The sequence below is a fragment of the Gymnoscopelus microlampas genome, assembly GCF_963454915.1.
Source record: "Gymnoscopelus microlampas genome assembly, chromosome: 22".
Lineage (NCBI taxonomy): Eukaryota > Metazoa > Chordata > Actinopteri > Myctophiformes > Myctophidae > Gymnoscopelus > Gymnoscopelus microlampas.
Genome location: NC_139959.1, coordinates 35,779,246 through 35,796,328, shown reverse-complemented (window position 1 = coordinate 35,796,328; position 17,083 = coordinate 35,779,246). Strand labels below are relative to the sequence as shown.

At 41.7% G+C, this 17,083-nt stretch overlaps 1 protein-coding gene across 1 annotated transcript in view; it reads left to right on the top strand.

The window, feature by feature from the left end:
• Positions 1 to 15,195, top strand: part of myo3a (myosin IIIA) — a gene marked incomplete at its 5' end in the record, with an annotated part of 41,050 nt that extends 25,855 nt beyond the window's left edge. The window contains 4 exons of the mRNA XM_084048179.1: positions 4,905 to 4,996; positions 6,850 to 6,890; positions 11,630 to 11,860; positions 13,479 to 15,195. Of these exons, the coding sequence (XP_083904305.1) occupies positions 4,905 to 4,996; positions 6,850 to 6,890; positions 11,630 to 11,860; positions 13,479 to 13,587 (473 nt within the window). The 3' untranslated portion in view covers positions 13,588 to 15,195. The remainder of the gene's footprint in view (positions 1 to 4,904; positions 4,997 to 6,849; positions 6,891 to 11,629; positions 11,861 to 13,478) is intronic.
• Between the last annotated feature and the right edge of the window lie 1,888 nt (positions 15,196 to 17,083).

Sequence of the window (17,083 nt, the reverse complement as noted above, 5' to 3'; positions counted from 1 at the left end):
GAAAAACAAGCTCAAAGTCGCTGATAATAAGCAGACATGGCAACGCTGGCTGTGAGTGGGAGACAGCAGAGTGGAAGTTCAACATCACGTTCATGTGCCAAGTGGAGCTGACAGCTGACATTTATATTTCAGTATTAAGTTTAACAGGTGCCTAGACAAATTAATGTAATGACTATGTCAGCCAGGATTGCTTTACATTGGCTGTCATCATGATGACTTGGACCTTTTGAGTTTTATTTAGGCCTAGTGTAGACTACAGTATATCAATGGTACACTTTTGTGTAATGATTGTTACGCATATTAATTCAATTTAAACTTCATTTTGTTGACAAGGAATATCCAACTAAGAACAGAACCCAGTGTTGCCATGTCCGGTTATTATGCACGACTTTGGGCCTGTTTTTCTGTGAAGTTGCTTGTAAATGTTGGTACTGTAGTTGCAGGTTGTGTTTTTTGGGGTTTGCTTCTAAAGTGTAGTTGCTTATTTGGGCTTCATTCCTAATGTTGTTTAGACCAGTGTTTCTCAAACATTTTCAATTGAAGGACCCCCAAATGAACATGTATTTGTCCACGGAGCCCCCATCTGCAAATATTTTGTGCCAGGGACCCCCATACAAGATTTGTGTATTTAAAATGCTTAAAAAAATATTCAAAATGTTTTTTCCAAGATTTTCTTTTGAAAATAGCAAATCTACAAGCTCACAACGTGTCACAAGCTTGTAGATCATCTATTTTCAAATAGCCGCGTTGCATATAGGTTTAAAGTGCTCATGTAGCATATAATAGTCGCTTCTTTTGGACTTGTTTTCATAGACCTGCTGGTTGCTTATTTCTCTCGCAAAGCCTGGCACCACCGCACACAGACAAAAGCACTGGCACAGTCACATGCACAAATGCACACACGGTCGGGTCCCAGTAGAACGTAATCTAACATACAGTACATCTGGCCATGTATGTACAGTAGAGTATGCCCTTTATCATGTTGCCTGAGGTGGAGTCAGAATTAACTAGCCTTGCTATTTCCACAGGCTCGTCGTCGTGCTGTTAACTGTGTTTTTCTTACAGCCATATTGGATCTGGTTCTCCAGTGATGGAGCACAGCTGTCCTCGTAAATTTCCGTGACAACAATACGTCGCATTAAAAGCTTAACCCATTAAGACCTGGAACGCATCTTTGTCACTTTTTCATTTGAGCTAAAAAGCATTATTTTACACTTTGGCTATTAAAAAAAAGCACTCGGTGCCGCGCTATGAGCTTGTATATCTGCTATTTTTGAAAAATCGTGAAAATGTGTGCAAATTAATGTATTTATATTTTTAAAGCGATTTTTTTTACTCAAATCTTTGCATCTGGGGGTCCCTGGAACAAAATATTTTGAGATGGGGGTCGGTGGCCAAATACGTATCATTTTGGGGGTCCTTGACATGAAAAAGTGTGAGAACCATTGATATAGAAACATACGTTTTTCAGAAAACTGTTAGGATTTAGAAGACATTTTGTAGAATCGGCTTCAGGTCTCAATTTGTTAATTTGTGACCGGCAAAATGAAAGAGGGGAGAATGTCGTTCACACTGCTCTCTCCACAGGAAAGGTCGTTAAATGTTAATCACGTCTCACATGCAGGTTGTCGTGGAAATTTTAACAGGAATTAATATGGCGGGCGATGGAAATTGCCCCTCACTTCCTTGAGCAATACAGAAATGACCTTTAGATAGACATGTTTGATAATATTACGAACTTTCTTTTGCCTCCTTTCACCCGATGGCTTTCTGCGTGTGATGGATGCCGTTGCGGTATTTTTATGGCTTGCATGAACAGTGATTAACCCTTTAAGACCGGGAACGCGTCTGTGTGTCATTTTAAGATTTCTTGGCCATTCAAAAATAGCAGATCTACAAGCATGAGCTTGTAGATCTGCTATTTTTGTAAAATTGTGAAAGTTTTTGCAAATATTAGTTGTTGTTCTTTTTAAGTGAACATTTGTAACTCTGTTACAACTTCTGGGGGGTCCCTTGAACAACATGTTTTGAAATGAAATACATTTCATTTTTGAGAACCAGTGATATTATAGCAACACATGTTTTTTCAACAAAAAAAGAATGTTAGGATTTAGAGGACATTTGTAGAATTCGAAGAGGCAAAGATTTGAGTTACAAATGTTTGCTTTAAAAAATATATATATTCAAATATTTGCGCAAATGTTCTAGGATTTCTCCAAATAAATTGCCCAAAGAAATCTGAAAATGACAAAGATGCGTACCCGGTTTGAATGGGTTAATAAACAGCAAGAACCAAAGGTCATTGTAATGTATTCATAATTGCAATAACGTTAGACATGCCCCCCCCCCCCCCCCGAGGGGGGAAACATGGCTTGGGAGTACATTGCTTGTGACAAATGTGATGGATTGTAACTCATACTGTTAACCCATTCAATCCGGGAACGCATCTGTGTCATTTTAAGATTTTTTTTGGCTATTCAAAAATAGCAGATATAGAAGCTCATAGCGCTATGAGCTTGTAGATCTGCTAATTTTGTTTTATTGTGAAAATGTGTGCAAATCTTTGAATATATATACATACATATATATATAATAAATATATATGTATGTATATATGTATATATATATATATATATATATATATATATATTCTTTTTAACTCCATTTTTTGCTTCTGGGGGTCCCTGGAACAAAATTTTCTGAGAGGGGTTGGGGTCCGCGGACAAATACATATCATTTTGGGGGTCCCTTGACATGATTTTTTTTGGAGAACCACTGATAAATGGCAACATAAGTTTTTAAAAAAAAGAAACTGTTAGGATTTAGAAGACATATGTAGAATCCCCCAGAAGCAAAGGTTTGAGTTACAATTTTTCACTTTGAAAAATATAAATATTCAAAGATTTGCACACATTTTCTTGATTTTTCTCATAGCCAAAGAAATCTAAAAATGACACACAGATGCTTTCCCGGTCTGAATGGGCTAAGAATATGTCACGCATGACATACGCCCTGATGATACGTTGTCCAAACGGCCCACTCGCCAGTCGCTTCATGTTCAATAGCATGATGATGCCGGAGAATGGAGGGTTTGAGGTCACACAGAGAGAGACGGAACACTTTGTGACCGGGCAGAGGGGTCATTATGAATAATCTCTGTTGGACAATGCAAACCACCAGAGGCCTTAAGGTTTAAACTACTGTGTACAATAGAGGGCAGCTCAATAAGTACATTGGGTCAAAAGGTCGCTACGGTGCAGTACACACTCAATAGGTTTTTTTCTTTATAACTCGACCAGGCATGTGGAATGACCTCACAAACGTTCTAGTAGCCTATTGTCCAGTGGTTCTCAAATACGTTTGACTCAGGGCACCTCTGTAAACAACTTTTTCATCCACGGGCACCCCTGAATTACATTATTACTATATAGCACCTTACACTTATGTCATATTACGGTACGTAATTGTGTAAATCTTCCCTCCTTAGAATACAGTAAGTCACGAGGAAAACCTGAGAGAATGTCCGTTTCCATTTTAGGACAGGTTGAAAAAATAACTTTCTACTTTAAAGGTAGGGTAAGTGATTTGCAATTATTCAAATAATTGCAAAATTGGTATATGTTCTGATAGTGCTCGTTACTATAGAGTGTCCTGTCCATATACGGTGTCTCCATGTCTCTCCAGCTCTTTATAAAACAGAAAATGCATTTTCGTTTCAGTTTCAGTTTCATTTCCAATTTTATCCAATCAGGATAGAGAGCTCAATCAGGATATAGATTAAACAAGTGAAATTGGAAGTGATGACACTAAGAAATGAGCATGCAAAATTGGAACTGGAACACTATAAAAATGAAGCTTAAAAAATGGTACTTTCTCCTGATTGGCTGAGATTTTGACACCTACCGAAAAAATGTATTTTCTGTTTATTAAAGAGCTGGAGAGACGGGGAGACTCCTGTTACTGAACAAACACTCTATAGCAATGATTACTATCAGAATATAGTGCTTTAACCTTTTAACAAAATACTTTTTGTTTTAACCCAAAAATATCACTTACCCTACCTTTAACCGCAGCACCCCCAGTCTGAGGGGAAACAGTCGCCTAAAATAGCCGATCTACAAACTCACAAGCTTTTTGGCGAAGAGATTTGGTGTAGACTGAAAAAGAACGCACCAAGTACAGTGCAACTCAAGTCCGTTTTACAAAGTCAAATATGATCAAAGTATTCCGCGGCACCCCTGGACTTACGTCACGGCATCCACTTTGAGAAACCCTGGCCGTGTCCTTTGGGAACTACAACCATTTAGAACAACCAAAATGAATTGATATTAAAGGCCTAGTTTGCAACTTTATTATGTTTACATAACAAAACAATATATGCATTTTTTACCCACGATTTACAGCAGCAGTCATCAGCCACTGGAGTAGTGTGGTGGTGTTTACCTGCAGAAACACATTGCCCTCTCGCTGGATTTTGGTGTTTTCACTGTTTGTTTTGGTAGACGGGACATTTTGGAGGCAAACACCACCACACCAGTGGCTGATATCTGCTGCTGTAGAGGGAAATGATGATAAACATGTATTCATTGTTGTGTTATGTAAACACAGGGAAAGGTTACATACTCTGCCTTTAAGCAAGACATCATCATCTTTAGTTTGCTATCTAGAGTCACGGCACAATTACCATGTTCTGTCTCACCTGGAAAGGCCATCATTTAAAGGCCATTGAGACAGACCAGACAACAGACTAAGATGGGAAGTAACGGTACATTTACTCAGGTATACAGGTGTAGATGAAAGCTATTGCACACACCACTGGACGGAAATCAGGTTTAAAGAGTTGAAATGACAGAACATTGTTGACTTGTGACAGATGTTTTTCACGGTCTCTTGTCGTCTCTCAGCAGACCCAAAAGTGTCGCGGACCCCGCGCAGAACGCAGCAGCCCAAGACCCTCCACGCGCCAGAGGACTCCACCTATTACAACCTGATTCATGTGAGTCAACCTCAAATAGTCCAATAGCAATTTAACATATTCACAGGGTGGCCATTTTGCTTCAACATCATTCTTCTTGTGTGTGTGTGTGTGTGTGTGTGTGTGTGTGTGTGTGTGTGTGTGTGTGTGTGTGTGTGTGTGTGTGTGTGTGTGTGTGTGCGTGCGTGCGTGCGTGCGTGCGTGCGTGCGTGCGTGCGTGCGTGCGTGCGTGCGTGCGTGCGTGCGTGCGTGCGTGCGTGCGTGCGGGGGGGGGGTCTGGGTATGGCAATTTTGCTCTTATGTCATGCTCAAGGGGTGGGAAACCCCATCCACCATGTGCGAAATAGCCACTGTGTGATTAAGGTCAATGTTGACTGATTTCAGATACTACAGCTAAGCATTACTTACAGCTGAGAGGCAGGAGAGATGTTGTGACCATTTTCCTAGCTACTGGCATTTACAATGCATTATTGATTGCCCATGTTCTCAAACGTTTCAGGCCACGACCCCTCCAAAATAATCATATTTGAACTGGGGACCCCCCAAAATAATCATATTTGAACTGGGGACCCCCCACCCTGACAAGCACTTTGAATTATAGGCATTACATTTAGTTTGACTCGGGTCCACAGATAAATATTGTGAAAATTGCCAAACTACAAGCTCACAATGCCTCGCACTGCGAGGCGTTGTGAGCTTGTAGATCGGCTTTTTTCACAATATTTGCCTCTTTCTTAGGCAATATTTGAGAATTTGGAATTCAAAAGGTCTTTAAATTGTCACTTTATAAATGTGCAGCTACCCTGTATACACTTATACTGTATGTTGGTTTGGTTACTGTTGAGTGTGAAAACAATGTTGCACATCACCTGGGGACCCCCCACAATAATTTGGGGACCCCCCTGGGGGTCCCAACCCCGAGTTTTGGAACCACTGAACCAGAGGACACATTTGAAAAAGACAAATTGATTTAGCAAATTGCCTGGAGGATTGTTTTTTATCGTGTAATAGACTACTGTATTTGCCAAGATAAATAGGAGTTAAGGTATTCAGTGTTCAGTGCTTAATTATTTGTCCAATTATTTCAGCAACGTAAACTAGCCCTTCTCGCAGCACTCAAGGTTTGTTTGCCGTCCGTCTGACTCTAACATGCGCCGTAATGTAGGGTCTAATCAGCCTAATCATACGTATAGTCAACTAATCAATCAAATCTAATTCTGTGTGGAGTTTGCATGTTCTCCCCGTGTCCCCTAGGGTAGGTACCCTCACAAAAACATGCAGTAATCCTGATCTCTATACTGCCTCCCCCTGGTCAGCCGCGGCGCCTGATGGAGGGGAAAGGAACTGGTTGGAATAACGCGTTACGTCGAACCGGGGAAACTACCCCCTGTCGGGTGATGAGAAGGCTTCTTAGCTCTCATGCATTGAAAGAGGCATGAGCTCGGCTCTGGGCTCTCCCTAGGCTGGCAGAGGGAGTGTAGCGCCCAGGATTACTTAGACAATTAGCACTGGGTGAAAGAAAAAGAGGTTTCAAAATTGCAAAATATATATATATATATATATATATTGTAAATAAGACGTCAACCATTTAGAATGAAGAGAGACTACAAATGATCAAAAGCTTCACACAAAATGATTGTAGGTATACGATAAAAGTTATGGTTGAGAAAATAACACTGATGCAGACTTGGCATCAAGAATTAATTAACTTCAGGATAATGTGTTCTTGTTTTCAAATGGATTTTTGGATTGTACTCCAGTTTAATAATTAGGCTGCTATACCAGCCCAATAATTGTGCTGTCTACTATTAAACGGCACAATTATTTGGTTGTCCTTGATCGACACCTAATTTTCCATGTGTCTGTCCTCTCAGCGGTCGGTCCAGGAGGAGAAGCGCCGGCCCAGGAAACAGGAGTAAGTATATGGCTTCTATTTCACCCTTTATTTTTAACTCATTAAACCCATTTTAACCCATTAAACCAGGGGTTCAACGTTTTCAGGCCAAGGACCCCTTAGCTGAGAGAGAGATGAAGCAGGGACCCCCACTACATATTGCATACAATGTTGTTCTTCATAGATTTCATAGATAGCTTCATATACTGTATTTTCCATTGTATATACTGTATTTAACCACTTAAACCGTCAATACTTAGTAAACTTGACCTTTGGCTCTATACTTGGTCTTCTCTTTTCCCTCCTCTACACCAAACCCCTTGGCCGAAAATAGCCGATCTACAAGCTTGCGAGGCGTTGTCAGCTTGTAGATCTGCTATTTTCCGCGAAAGTTCCCCTCAGAATAGGGATTCTAGGGTTGAAGATGTTCATGTAAAACATGAGTTCCTATCACACAAAGATTTGGTGGACCCGCTGTAGTAACTTTGAGGACCCCCCTGTTGAAGACCCCTGCATTAAACCCATTTTAGATTTGAGCTATTCATATTGTAGTGAATAGGGGTAATTCAGTGATTAGTTATCATACAGATCAGTCTCATACTCTGTTACAGAAGTTACATTCTTGGCTGAGGCATGGGTCATCCAGCAATATACAATAAGACAAACAACTTTTAAAACTTTTTAACCCTGGCACAAAACATTTTCAGATGGGAGCGTCCACGGGCCAAATACAATGTAGGGGTCTCCTTGCCACTGTTTTAGAATGGGCCTCAGGTCTTAACAAACCCCCCTGGCAGCGTTCTAAAAGGCTGGCGCGCTGCCCTCCGTCCAGACAGTAATGGCCGTGGGCACGGTGCCAGCATGAGGACAATGTGTGTGGGTCCACACCTAACGACCTGTAACATCACACTGCCACAGTGACATTAATTGGCTTAATCTCTCACCTCCTTTCCATGCAATGAATAATAGACAATGAAATCAGTGCTATATGACCACAGTGCTGCAATGACAAGGAGAAAATGGTAATGATCTATGGCATCAGTAATAAGACTATAATATTAAAGCCAATATTCATGAACGTTATCTTCTTCTGTGATGGAAGGCATAGAGCAGTGGTTCTCAAACTTTTTCATGTCAAGGACCCCCAAAATGATATGTATTTGGCCGCGGACCCCCATCTCAAAATATGTTGTTCCAGGGACCCCAGAAGCAAAGATTTGAGTTAAAATGTTTGCTTTAAAATATATATATTCGAAGATTTGCGCAAATTTTCACGATTTTTCAAAAATAGCAGATCTACAAGTTCATAGCGCGGCACTCGATGCCGCGCTATGAGCTTGTATATCTGCTATTTTTGAATAGCCAAAGTATAAAAGGTTAAAGTGGTTAAAATTATTGTGACACTATATTAACACATTTTGCTGGGGACCCCCTGGTACCCCCCCAAGGACCCCTGGGGGTCCCCGGACCCCACTTTGAGAACCAATGGCATAGAGTACCAAAGTCTTCTGACGTCACTCCCACCACGCATTGTATATATTGCAACCTGTCCGTCCGTCCGTCCGTCCGTCCGGCCGTGTGTGTGTCCGTTGCCCCCTCCGTCTGTGAACAGCTAATCTCCGGCACTGTTGGCTTGATCGCAGCGAAACTGTGCACACACACTTCCCTGATGCAGGGAGCTGAACCTCTGCCCCAAATCTTTCACTTTTTTTGGCAGTATTCCGTGACAGCGGCAGTGGCTCAGGGGTAGAGTGGCCGGGTAGAGTGAACTGGAAACCGCAAGGTTCCCATTTCGATCCCGGGCTGGGGCGCTCCCCCAAAGTTAGTGTCGAAGTGTCCTTGAGCAAGACGCTGAACCCCTAATTGCTCCCGATGAGCAGGTTGGTGCCTTGCACGGGTTCCTCCGCCATCGGTGTATGAATGTGTGTGTGAATGGGTGAATGGCACAATCAATGTAAAGCGCTTTGGATAAAAGCGCTATATAAATGCACCATTTACCATTTAAACATCATGCAAATCGGTACACAGTATCTCTAGTTACCAAAGGGGTCTTTCCGATTTTTCATATTCCATCCTGATTGGCTATAAGATTGGCTTCCAAATATATGGGCATGAAAGGAACAAGGACTGACAGTTACAGAGATCTCCATATATGGGCATATCGGTCGGATCGGCGGTGCGACGTAGTGTACGGGCCCCAACCTCTAGTTAATTAAAGGATCAGAAAGAGTGTGTGTGTGTGTGTGTGTGTGTGTGTGTGTGTGTGTGTGTGTGTGTGTGTGTGTGTGTGTGTGTGTGTGTGTGTGTGTGTGAGGGGGGGCGGGGGTCACAAGGTGATCCCACCATCTGGGGAGAGGTGATGATCGGAGCTATGGGAGGGCTTGAACAGATAGACAGATAGGAGGGGCCAGGGCACTTCATCACAGCAGTCTGAACACACACACACACACACACACACACACACACACACACACACACACACACACACACACACACACACACACACACACACACACACCAGTGTGCCCAGACTCTAAACATCAAGGGTAATAATTTGTTAGCTGATAAATAAAGGCAGCGATGGACAGGAGCCGTTTACATGCATCATTAAGAAGGAGAAGGTCAGGAGGACGGATCGCATTTCCAGCTGAGGCTGACAGCAGAGGGGGGGTGGGGGGGGGGGGGGGGGGCTGGTAAGAGGAGAGAGAAAGTACAACTGAAGAGGAGTGAGGGACAGAGAGACAGCGGGGGACAACACGCTGTTATAAATGAGAGCGAACGCAGAGACAAAGACAAATGGACGGCGAAGAGGGACACTGGATGGAGTGCATGGCAGTGAGGAGGCTATAATCAATAGAGTTTCCCCTATTCCATCTATTAGATTCTATTGGACAAGCACTTATATTGTTTTGTTTATATGTTTGGCTGCTCTACTCACCTGCTTTGAACCTATCCAGTGGTTTTAAAAAGTGGGGTCCGGGTACCCCCAGGGGTCCTTGGGGGGGTTCCAGTTGGTCCCCAGCTAAAGTAGTTAATGTAGAATCACAATCATTTTGACCACTTTTATCCATTTATATGTTATAGTTGGCTGTTCAAAAACAGCATTTTTTTTAAAAATCGTAAAATTATTTGGATTATTTTTTAATTTAGACTTTTTTTAAAACTAATCTTCTTTTCTGAGGGTCCCTGGCACAAAAAAATCAGATGGGGGGTCCTTGGCATGAAAAAGTTTGAGAACCACAACCCATTAAGACCTGGAACTGTGTAATTTTTAGATTTGAGCTAAAAAGCATTATTTTACACTTTGGGCTATTTAGAAATAGCAGATATACGAGCTTGTAGATCTGCTATTTTTGAAAAATCGTGAAAATGTGTGCAAATCTTCTGAATATATATATTTTTAAAGCAAACATTTTTAACTCAAATCTTTGCTTCTGGGGGTCCCTGGAACAAAATATTTTCATGGGGGTCCATGGCCAAATACATATCATTTTGGGGGTCCTTGACATGAAAAAGATTGAGCACCACTGATATAGAAACATACGTTTTTTTCAGAATACTGTTGAGATTTAGGAGACATGTAGAATCGGCTTCAGGTCTCAATGGGCTAGAGAAGCAAGTCTTCAACGTGAACACTGTTAAAGCTGCTGATGTTGCTCCATACAGTAGTTTAATGTTCATTCAGTTCAATCTGTCTTCCTCCTAATGTGGTGCGCTTGCTTTGTTTGGCACAAGCAGTGATGTATAGCTCGCCTAAATGGATCTCCCAAGATGAAAGTCTAGCTCAAAATGTATTTGATTTTGATTAAATTACGACACATGTATCTTCCCCGATGTTAGAAAACCCATTTTGACAAATATGCCCACGCCTAAGCACTTCTAACTCTACTCCCACATCACAGATGAAACTAATGCTTTTCTAAGTGAGTGATCCTTGTCCCCTGACAGCTAATATCCTTTCATGCACTTATTTTGTGCAGTTTGGCAACAAGCTGTCAATAAACAGACGCTGCAGCTATTCGTAACTTTCTCGTTACTTTCTCAGTTTCTCCTTGTTGGCTAAAGGCCAGCCAATGAGCGGTCGCCAATGGCTTCCCACCCATACTCTGAATCCAAGCCCCCAGAACCGCGGTAGAACATTGAAGCTCATGCCATCGCGTGGTGGTCAAATCTGGGATTGCAAGACTTCAGCATTTAAAGCACTACCTTGCGTGCTTCTATCGTCTGAACACACACAAGCACACACACACACGCACACGCACACGCACACGCACACGCACACGCACACGCACACACACGCACACGCACACGCACACGCACACGCACACACACACACACACACAAAGAGGACACAGACACAGATGCACTTGTTTTCTTTATATCGGTAGCCAAGCTGTAAATCAGTGGTTCTCAACCAGTGGTCCGGGGACCACCAGTGGTCCTTGAGGGGGTTCCAGGGGGTCCCCAGCCTAATTAATAGTTAGGAACCAAATGGACCCTTATGTGTCTGTAACTCTGAGAGTGTACAAATGGAACCAAATGGACCCGTTCCATTTGTACACTCTCAGAGTTAAATGAACACTAATGATGATGATACAGTGTAGATTGGGACCCCCAAGAAATCAAAATGGTTGAGTCCCTGGCATATCTTTTCAAATGGGGGTCCGTGGGCTAATATGTGTCAATTTGGGGGTCCTTGACACGAAAAATTTGAAAACCACTGCTGTAAATGACATTTCACGTCGTTCTGTGTTCTTCAGTTCAGGGAAGCAGTTGGACGTGGATGACCAGTACTACCAGGGCATGTCCACCTCCTCCACAGCAGGGGAGAGGAGGCAGTCCGTGGACGAACGTCAGTCTGTAGGCAGGAGACAGTCCATGGAGAGGAGACCATCGTCTACAGAGCAGCAGATACCTGCTGGCCACCAGAGGCCGTCCAGAGAGAGGGCCACCACTGAACCACCACCCCCCAGACCTGCGAAAGACAACAGGTGCTTGATCAGAAATGGAAGTATAAATGTCAGTGTGCGGTCAAGTTTGCTATACTGCTATCAACCACATAACCATGCAGCTATGGCAGCTGTAAGCTGTAAGACAAAACAAAAAAGAAAGACCTGCCATCTCCGGTTTACTTCCCGTATCTGCGTGAAGTATAGGCTGTGGTGGAAAGAGTACTCAAATTCTTTACCTAAGTTAACGTACCAATACTGCAATATAGAAATACTCTGTTACAAGAAAAATCCAGAATTCAAAATTGACTTGAGTAAAAGTACAAAGGTATTGACATCAAGATGTACTTAAAGTACCAAAAGTAAAACTACTAAAATGTTTGAAAATAGCCGATCTACAAGCTCACACGTTGTGAGCTTGTAGACCGGCTATTTTCAAATAGCCTATCTATAAAATACGGCTAAAGTGGTTAAAAAAAAAGAAACTAGTAACAAAAGTTTTCAAATAATCGTATTGGAGTAATAATAATATTAATATTTGTCTCTGAGATGTAGTGGAGTACAAGTAAAAGTACAGAAAATTGGAAATACTCCAGTAAAGTAAAAAATACTTCAACATTGTACTTAAGTACAGTACTTGAGTATGTGTACTTATTTACACCACTGGAAGTAGGTGGCCGTTTTTTTAGGAGACCGGAAGCAGGTTGGAGTATTATTTCCAATGGAAGAGTGAACACAGCTAAATAATGGACCCAAACGTCAACACAAAGCCACACACTCATTCCTGAATTTCTTCTTAGACAAAATCAACAATATAAGATCATCCACATCACCTCCAGTCTCAACTCTCTCAATAATAAAAGAATACACCTCCAACCATGACAGCATGATTACAAGACATGATAAATGACTGCTAGAGAGAGAGAGGATAAACGCATACACGAGAAACCTTTCTTTACCATTAATCTTGTCATCTTTTACTCTCAACTCCGGTCCTTTAACCCTTTAAGACCGGGAACGCATCTGTGTCATTTTAAGATTTCTTTGGCTATATGAAAATAGCAGATCTACAAGCTAATGAGCTTGTATATCTGCTATTTTTTTGAAAAATCGTGAAAATGTGTGCAAATCTTTAGTTTGAATATGTATATATATACATTTTTAAAGCGAAAGATTTTAACTCAAATCTTTGCTTCTGGGGATTTTACAAATGTCTTCTAGATCCTAACCATTGATAATATCAATGGTTTTCAAACTTTTTTCATGTCAAGGACCCCCAAAATAATATGTATTTTACCGCGGACCCCCTCCCATCTAAAAACATTTTGTTCCAGGGACCCCCAGAAGCAAAGATTTGAGTTAAAATGTATATAAAAGATTTGCGCAAATTGTCACGATTTTTCTAAAAATAGCAGATCTACAACCTCGTAGCGTGGCACTCGGCGCTTGTATATCTGGTATTTTTGAATAGCCAAAGAAATCTTAAAATGACACATGCGTTCCCTTTCCGGCCTTAAAGGGTTAACTTGAATCTCTCAAGGCATCTCACGTTCTCCATTTCCACTTTCTCTGTTTTTTCCCCCCAATAGCTCTTTCTTTTTCCCCCCTATGCATACATACAGTATGGTCACTTTTATCTCTTATTGCTTTGGGATGACAGGCACTCCGTCCCCAGACTGCCCTCCACAGAGAGCCAGAGCGAGGACAACCCGTACGATTACAGACACTTACTGAGGAAGACCTCCCAGAGACGACGGCTCATCAAATAGTACTGGTCTTCTTCTGGGCCAACAGTCTCATCACTTCACCAAAAAAAAATCAAGAAGCCAAGATGCAGAGAAGAAGAATATACCCATAAAGAAATATATCGTTGCTGTCGAGTGGAAACCTTGTATTTCAAAAAACATTTTGTTTTTCATTATTATTTTCTAGAGTATGTTTTGCACCCTGTCTGTTAGCAGCTAATCTCTGGAACCGTTGGCCCGGTCACTGCGAAACTGTGCACACACACTCCCTCGAGTTGTGCAAAACCCATTTTTTGACATTAATCCTAAAGATTTATCCAAACGTCATGCAAATCGGTACACAGTATCTCTATAGTCATGTGATCAACCCGGATATGTCCGATTTTCCAGATTCCATCCTCATTGGCTAAGGTTGGCTTCCAAAGTTTGCAGGATTGGTCCGTTTTGAACAAAATGACTCAAATCATGAACGCAGCTTGCGATTACCGTAAAATTTCACACGGACATTCCCACTAGGCCGAGAAAGAAATGCCACCCTTTTCACATTGGCCTGTTATAGCGCCACCAGCAGGTCTAATTTAGCAATACACATTTTTGGAACAAAATGCCTCAAATCATGAATGCAGTGTCCGATTGCCGTGAAAGGCCTAAGAAGAAATGGCACCCTTTTCACATTGGCCTATTATAGCGCCACCAGGAGGCCACAATAACCTACCTGACATGGCGGAGACCTGTGCTCCGAGGAGCACTTTTTCTAGTTACATATCTGTTTCTCCCATCGTTATGCCAATTAATTCCTCCCCACACACATTCATGTGTTCTCACTGCTGTCGTATCCTACTGACTCACCTGCCAGTGAGGAGCCCCCACCGGGAGGACGAAGAGCCTTCGTCCGACTCCTCCCGCCCAACACTCCCCGCCCCAACCCGTAGGAGTGCATGGAATGACCAATATCATCCTCCCCTCCCGGCTTCCCTCACCCCGAACACGAGCCAATTTTGTTCGCGTAGACGCCCGACAAAGCCGGGCGCACAACGGTCGATTCAAACCCACAACCTCCGTGATGGTGGGCAGGGACTTTACCACTGCTCCACCCGAGCGCAGATCTGCTATTTTGCACTACATTTGTCTCTCTCTCGTATGATGTAAGTATATAAGACATTAATTTATGAAAAAACATGAAAAGTTGAAATACGGAGATGCAAGGTTTCTGCCTGACAGCAACGATATCACAGGATGTTTTTGTTTTGTTTTTGGAACTATTAACCAAGGTGAAATGTTATGTTAGAGCAGGGGTCTTCAACTGAGGGTCCGGGACCCCTAGGGGGTCATCAGAGTTACTATGGGGGGCCGCTAAATCTTATAGGAGCATTATTTTGTTACATTAACCACTTGAGCCCTATAGAATCCCTATTCTGAGGGGAACGTTTGCTGAAAATAGCATTTTGGAAAATGGCTATTTTCGGCAAAGAGTTCGGTATAGGGGGAAGAGAGAGCAGACCAAGTTAAAGTTTAAGTGGTTAACTGTCTGAAAATACACATTAAAGGTTTCATAACATTCAGTTTTACAACACATTAAAAGTCTTCATCATGGTCCTTCAAACGTGTATTAAAATATACTGAAACTGAAGAATCCACTCCAGTGATCCATGGCAGGTTTTTTTTCTTTATGATTTCTAAAGCCTTTTCAACTGCAATGAAAAAATAAATCGTTACCTGCGGGTGTCGCTGTTGAGGGATTTTGCCTGTCAATCATCGCCTCTGCTCCGCCCCCTCCCAAAGGAAAGGATAGGGGAGGGGCGGGGAGGGGCGGGGAGGAGAGGGGGCGCGATTAAGGGACTATGAGTCAAGATGCCAATCCCTTTTTTTTAGCTAGCCTAATTATTCCGAAAACCACAGACCACAGAAAATCCACTGAATGTTCAAAGTTCAGGTTTTTAGGTTGTAATTGAGGTCATTAAACCCCCCAAAAAACTACACTACACAACGCTAGTGCTGTCAAACAAGTCTATGAAATCTATGTACAAGTTTAATCTGCAACACCATTTTATACAATATTTTAGTGGGGGTCCCTGCTTCACCTCTCTCTCAGCTAAGGGGTCCTTGGCCTGAAAAACGTTGAAAACCCCTGTGTTAGAGAAACATTGAGTCATTGTTGCACTTAATGTACTGTATATACTGTGTGTAGATTACATGACGTCACTACCAGGCAAATTGCCTTAAACTCTGCACATGATAGTCATAAGGGTAAACTGTAAATAATGAAATCTTCCCCTCTTCTTTCACTTTTGTAAAGATTGTCTGTGCTATTTTTAATAGAACGTGTGAATAATTGGATGTAAAAAAAAAAGGCAATTTGAATGCCAATGAGGGTATGTTTGGTACCAATAATGAGGGTTGTTATAAGTTAAGTTTTTTTTTTTCCATTTCTTTTTTTTTTTTTACTTTATTCATTTAATGTATTGAAAAAATAAATAATAATAATTGATTCACTTTTGAATCCAGTCCATTTCTTTCCGGTTGGTCACATCATGATGCACTTGAAAGACCAAATATTGTTTTATAATATCTGTAAGTTTAATTACTCTAAATGGATTATTCAGAGAAATATCAATCTGGGAACCCATTTGGTAAAAAGAAATATATATATATATATTTTTGCCTCTGGGTGCACCACCTTCTTTATTGTGATATATACGTGTGTGTGTGTGTGTGTGTGTGTGTGTGTGTGTGTGTGTGTGTGTGTGTGTGTGTGTGTGTGTGTGTGTGTGTGTGTGTGTGTGTGTGTGTGTGTGTGTGTGTGTGTGTGTGTGTGTGTGTGTGTGTGTGTGTGTGTGTGGGTGGGCCACATGTAGGCCTATGTGTCTGTTAATTTTATTTTTTGCATTAAAAAGTCCACCATTTCCTTCTACTTGAATAAAATACATTTCACCATTTCAACTCAAAATGCCCAAAATGGTTTCCCTATATTTTGGGCATGTCATCAGGTGAAAACGTTTAAAACTTATATTATTTAGTTAATTATGTATTTAATTGTCTTATTGTCATAACCTGGCTTGCATATTCCCGTCCCTCTTTATTGTGACTTCTTTGAGAACCAACAAATAACCTTTGCATGACATTTACAGAAGAATATAAACCCACTAGGCATGCTGGTGAGTCTCCAGCAATGTGCTACATGCACACACTGCCTCAACACAGCAAGCCTTCTGACAAAGACCTGCTAGCTATAGCACAATTATCTGGTCAACCAGACTGCCGTGTGTGTGTGTGTGTGTGTGTGTGTGTGTGTGTGTGTGTGTGTGTGTGTGTGTGTGTGTGTGTGTGTGTGTGTGTGTGTGTGTGTGTGTGTGTGTGTGTGTGTGTGTGTGTGTGTGTAAATTCAAAATGAAAAATAAAAGCAGATACACGAGCGCGCGCACACACACACACACACACACACACACACACACACACACACACACACACACACACACACACACACACTGGATATAATAGGCACAGATCTTTAAATTGAATT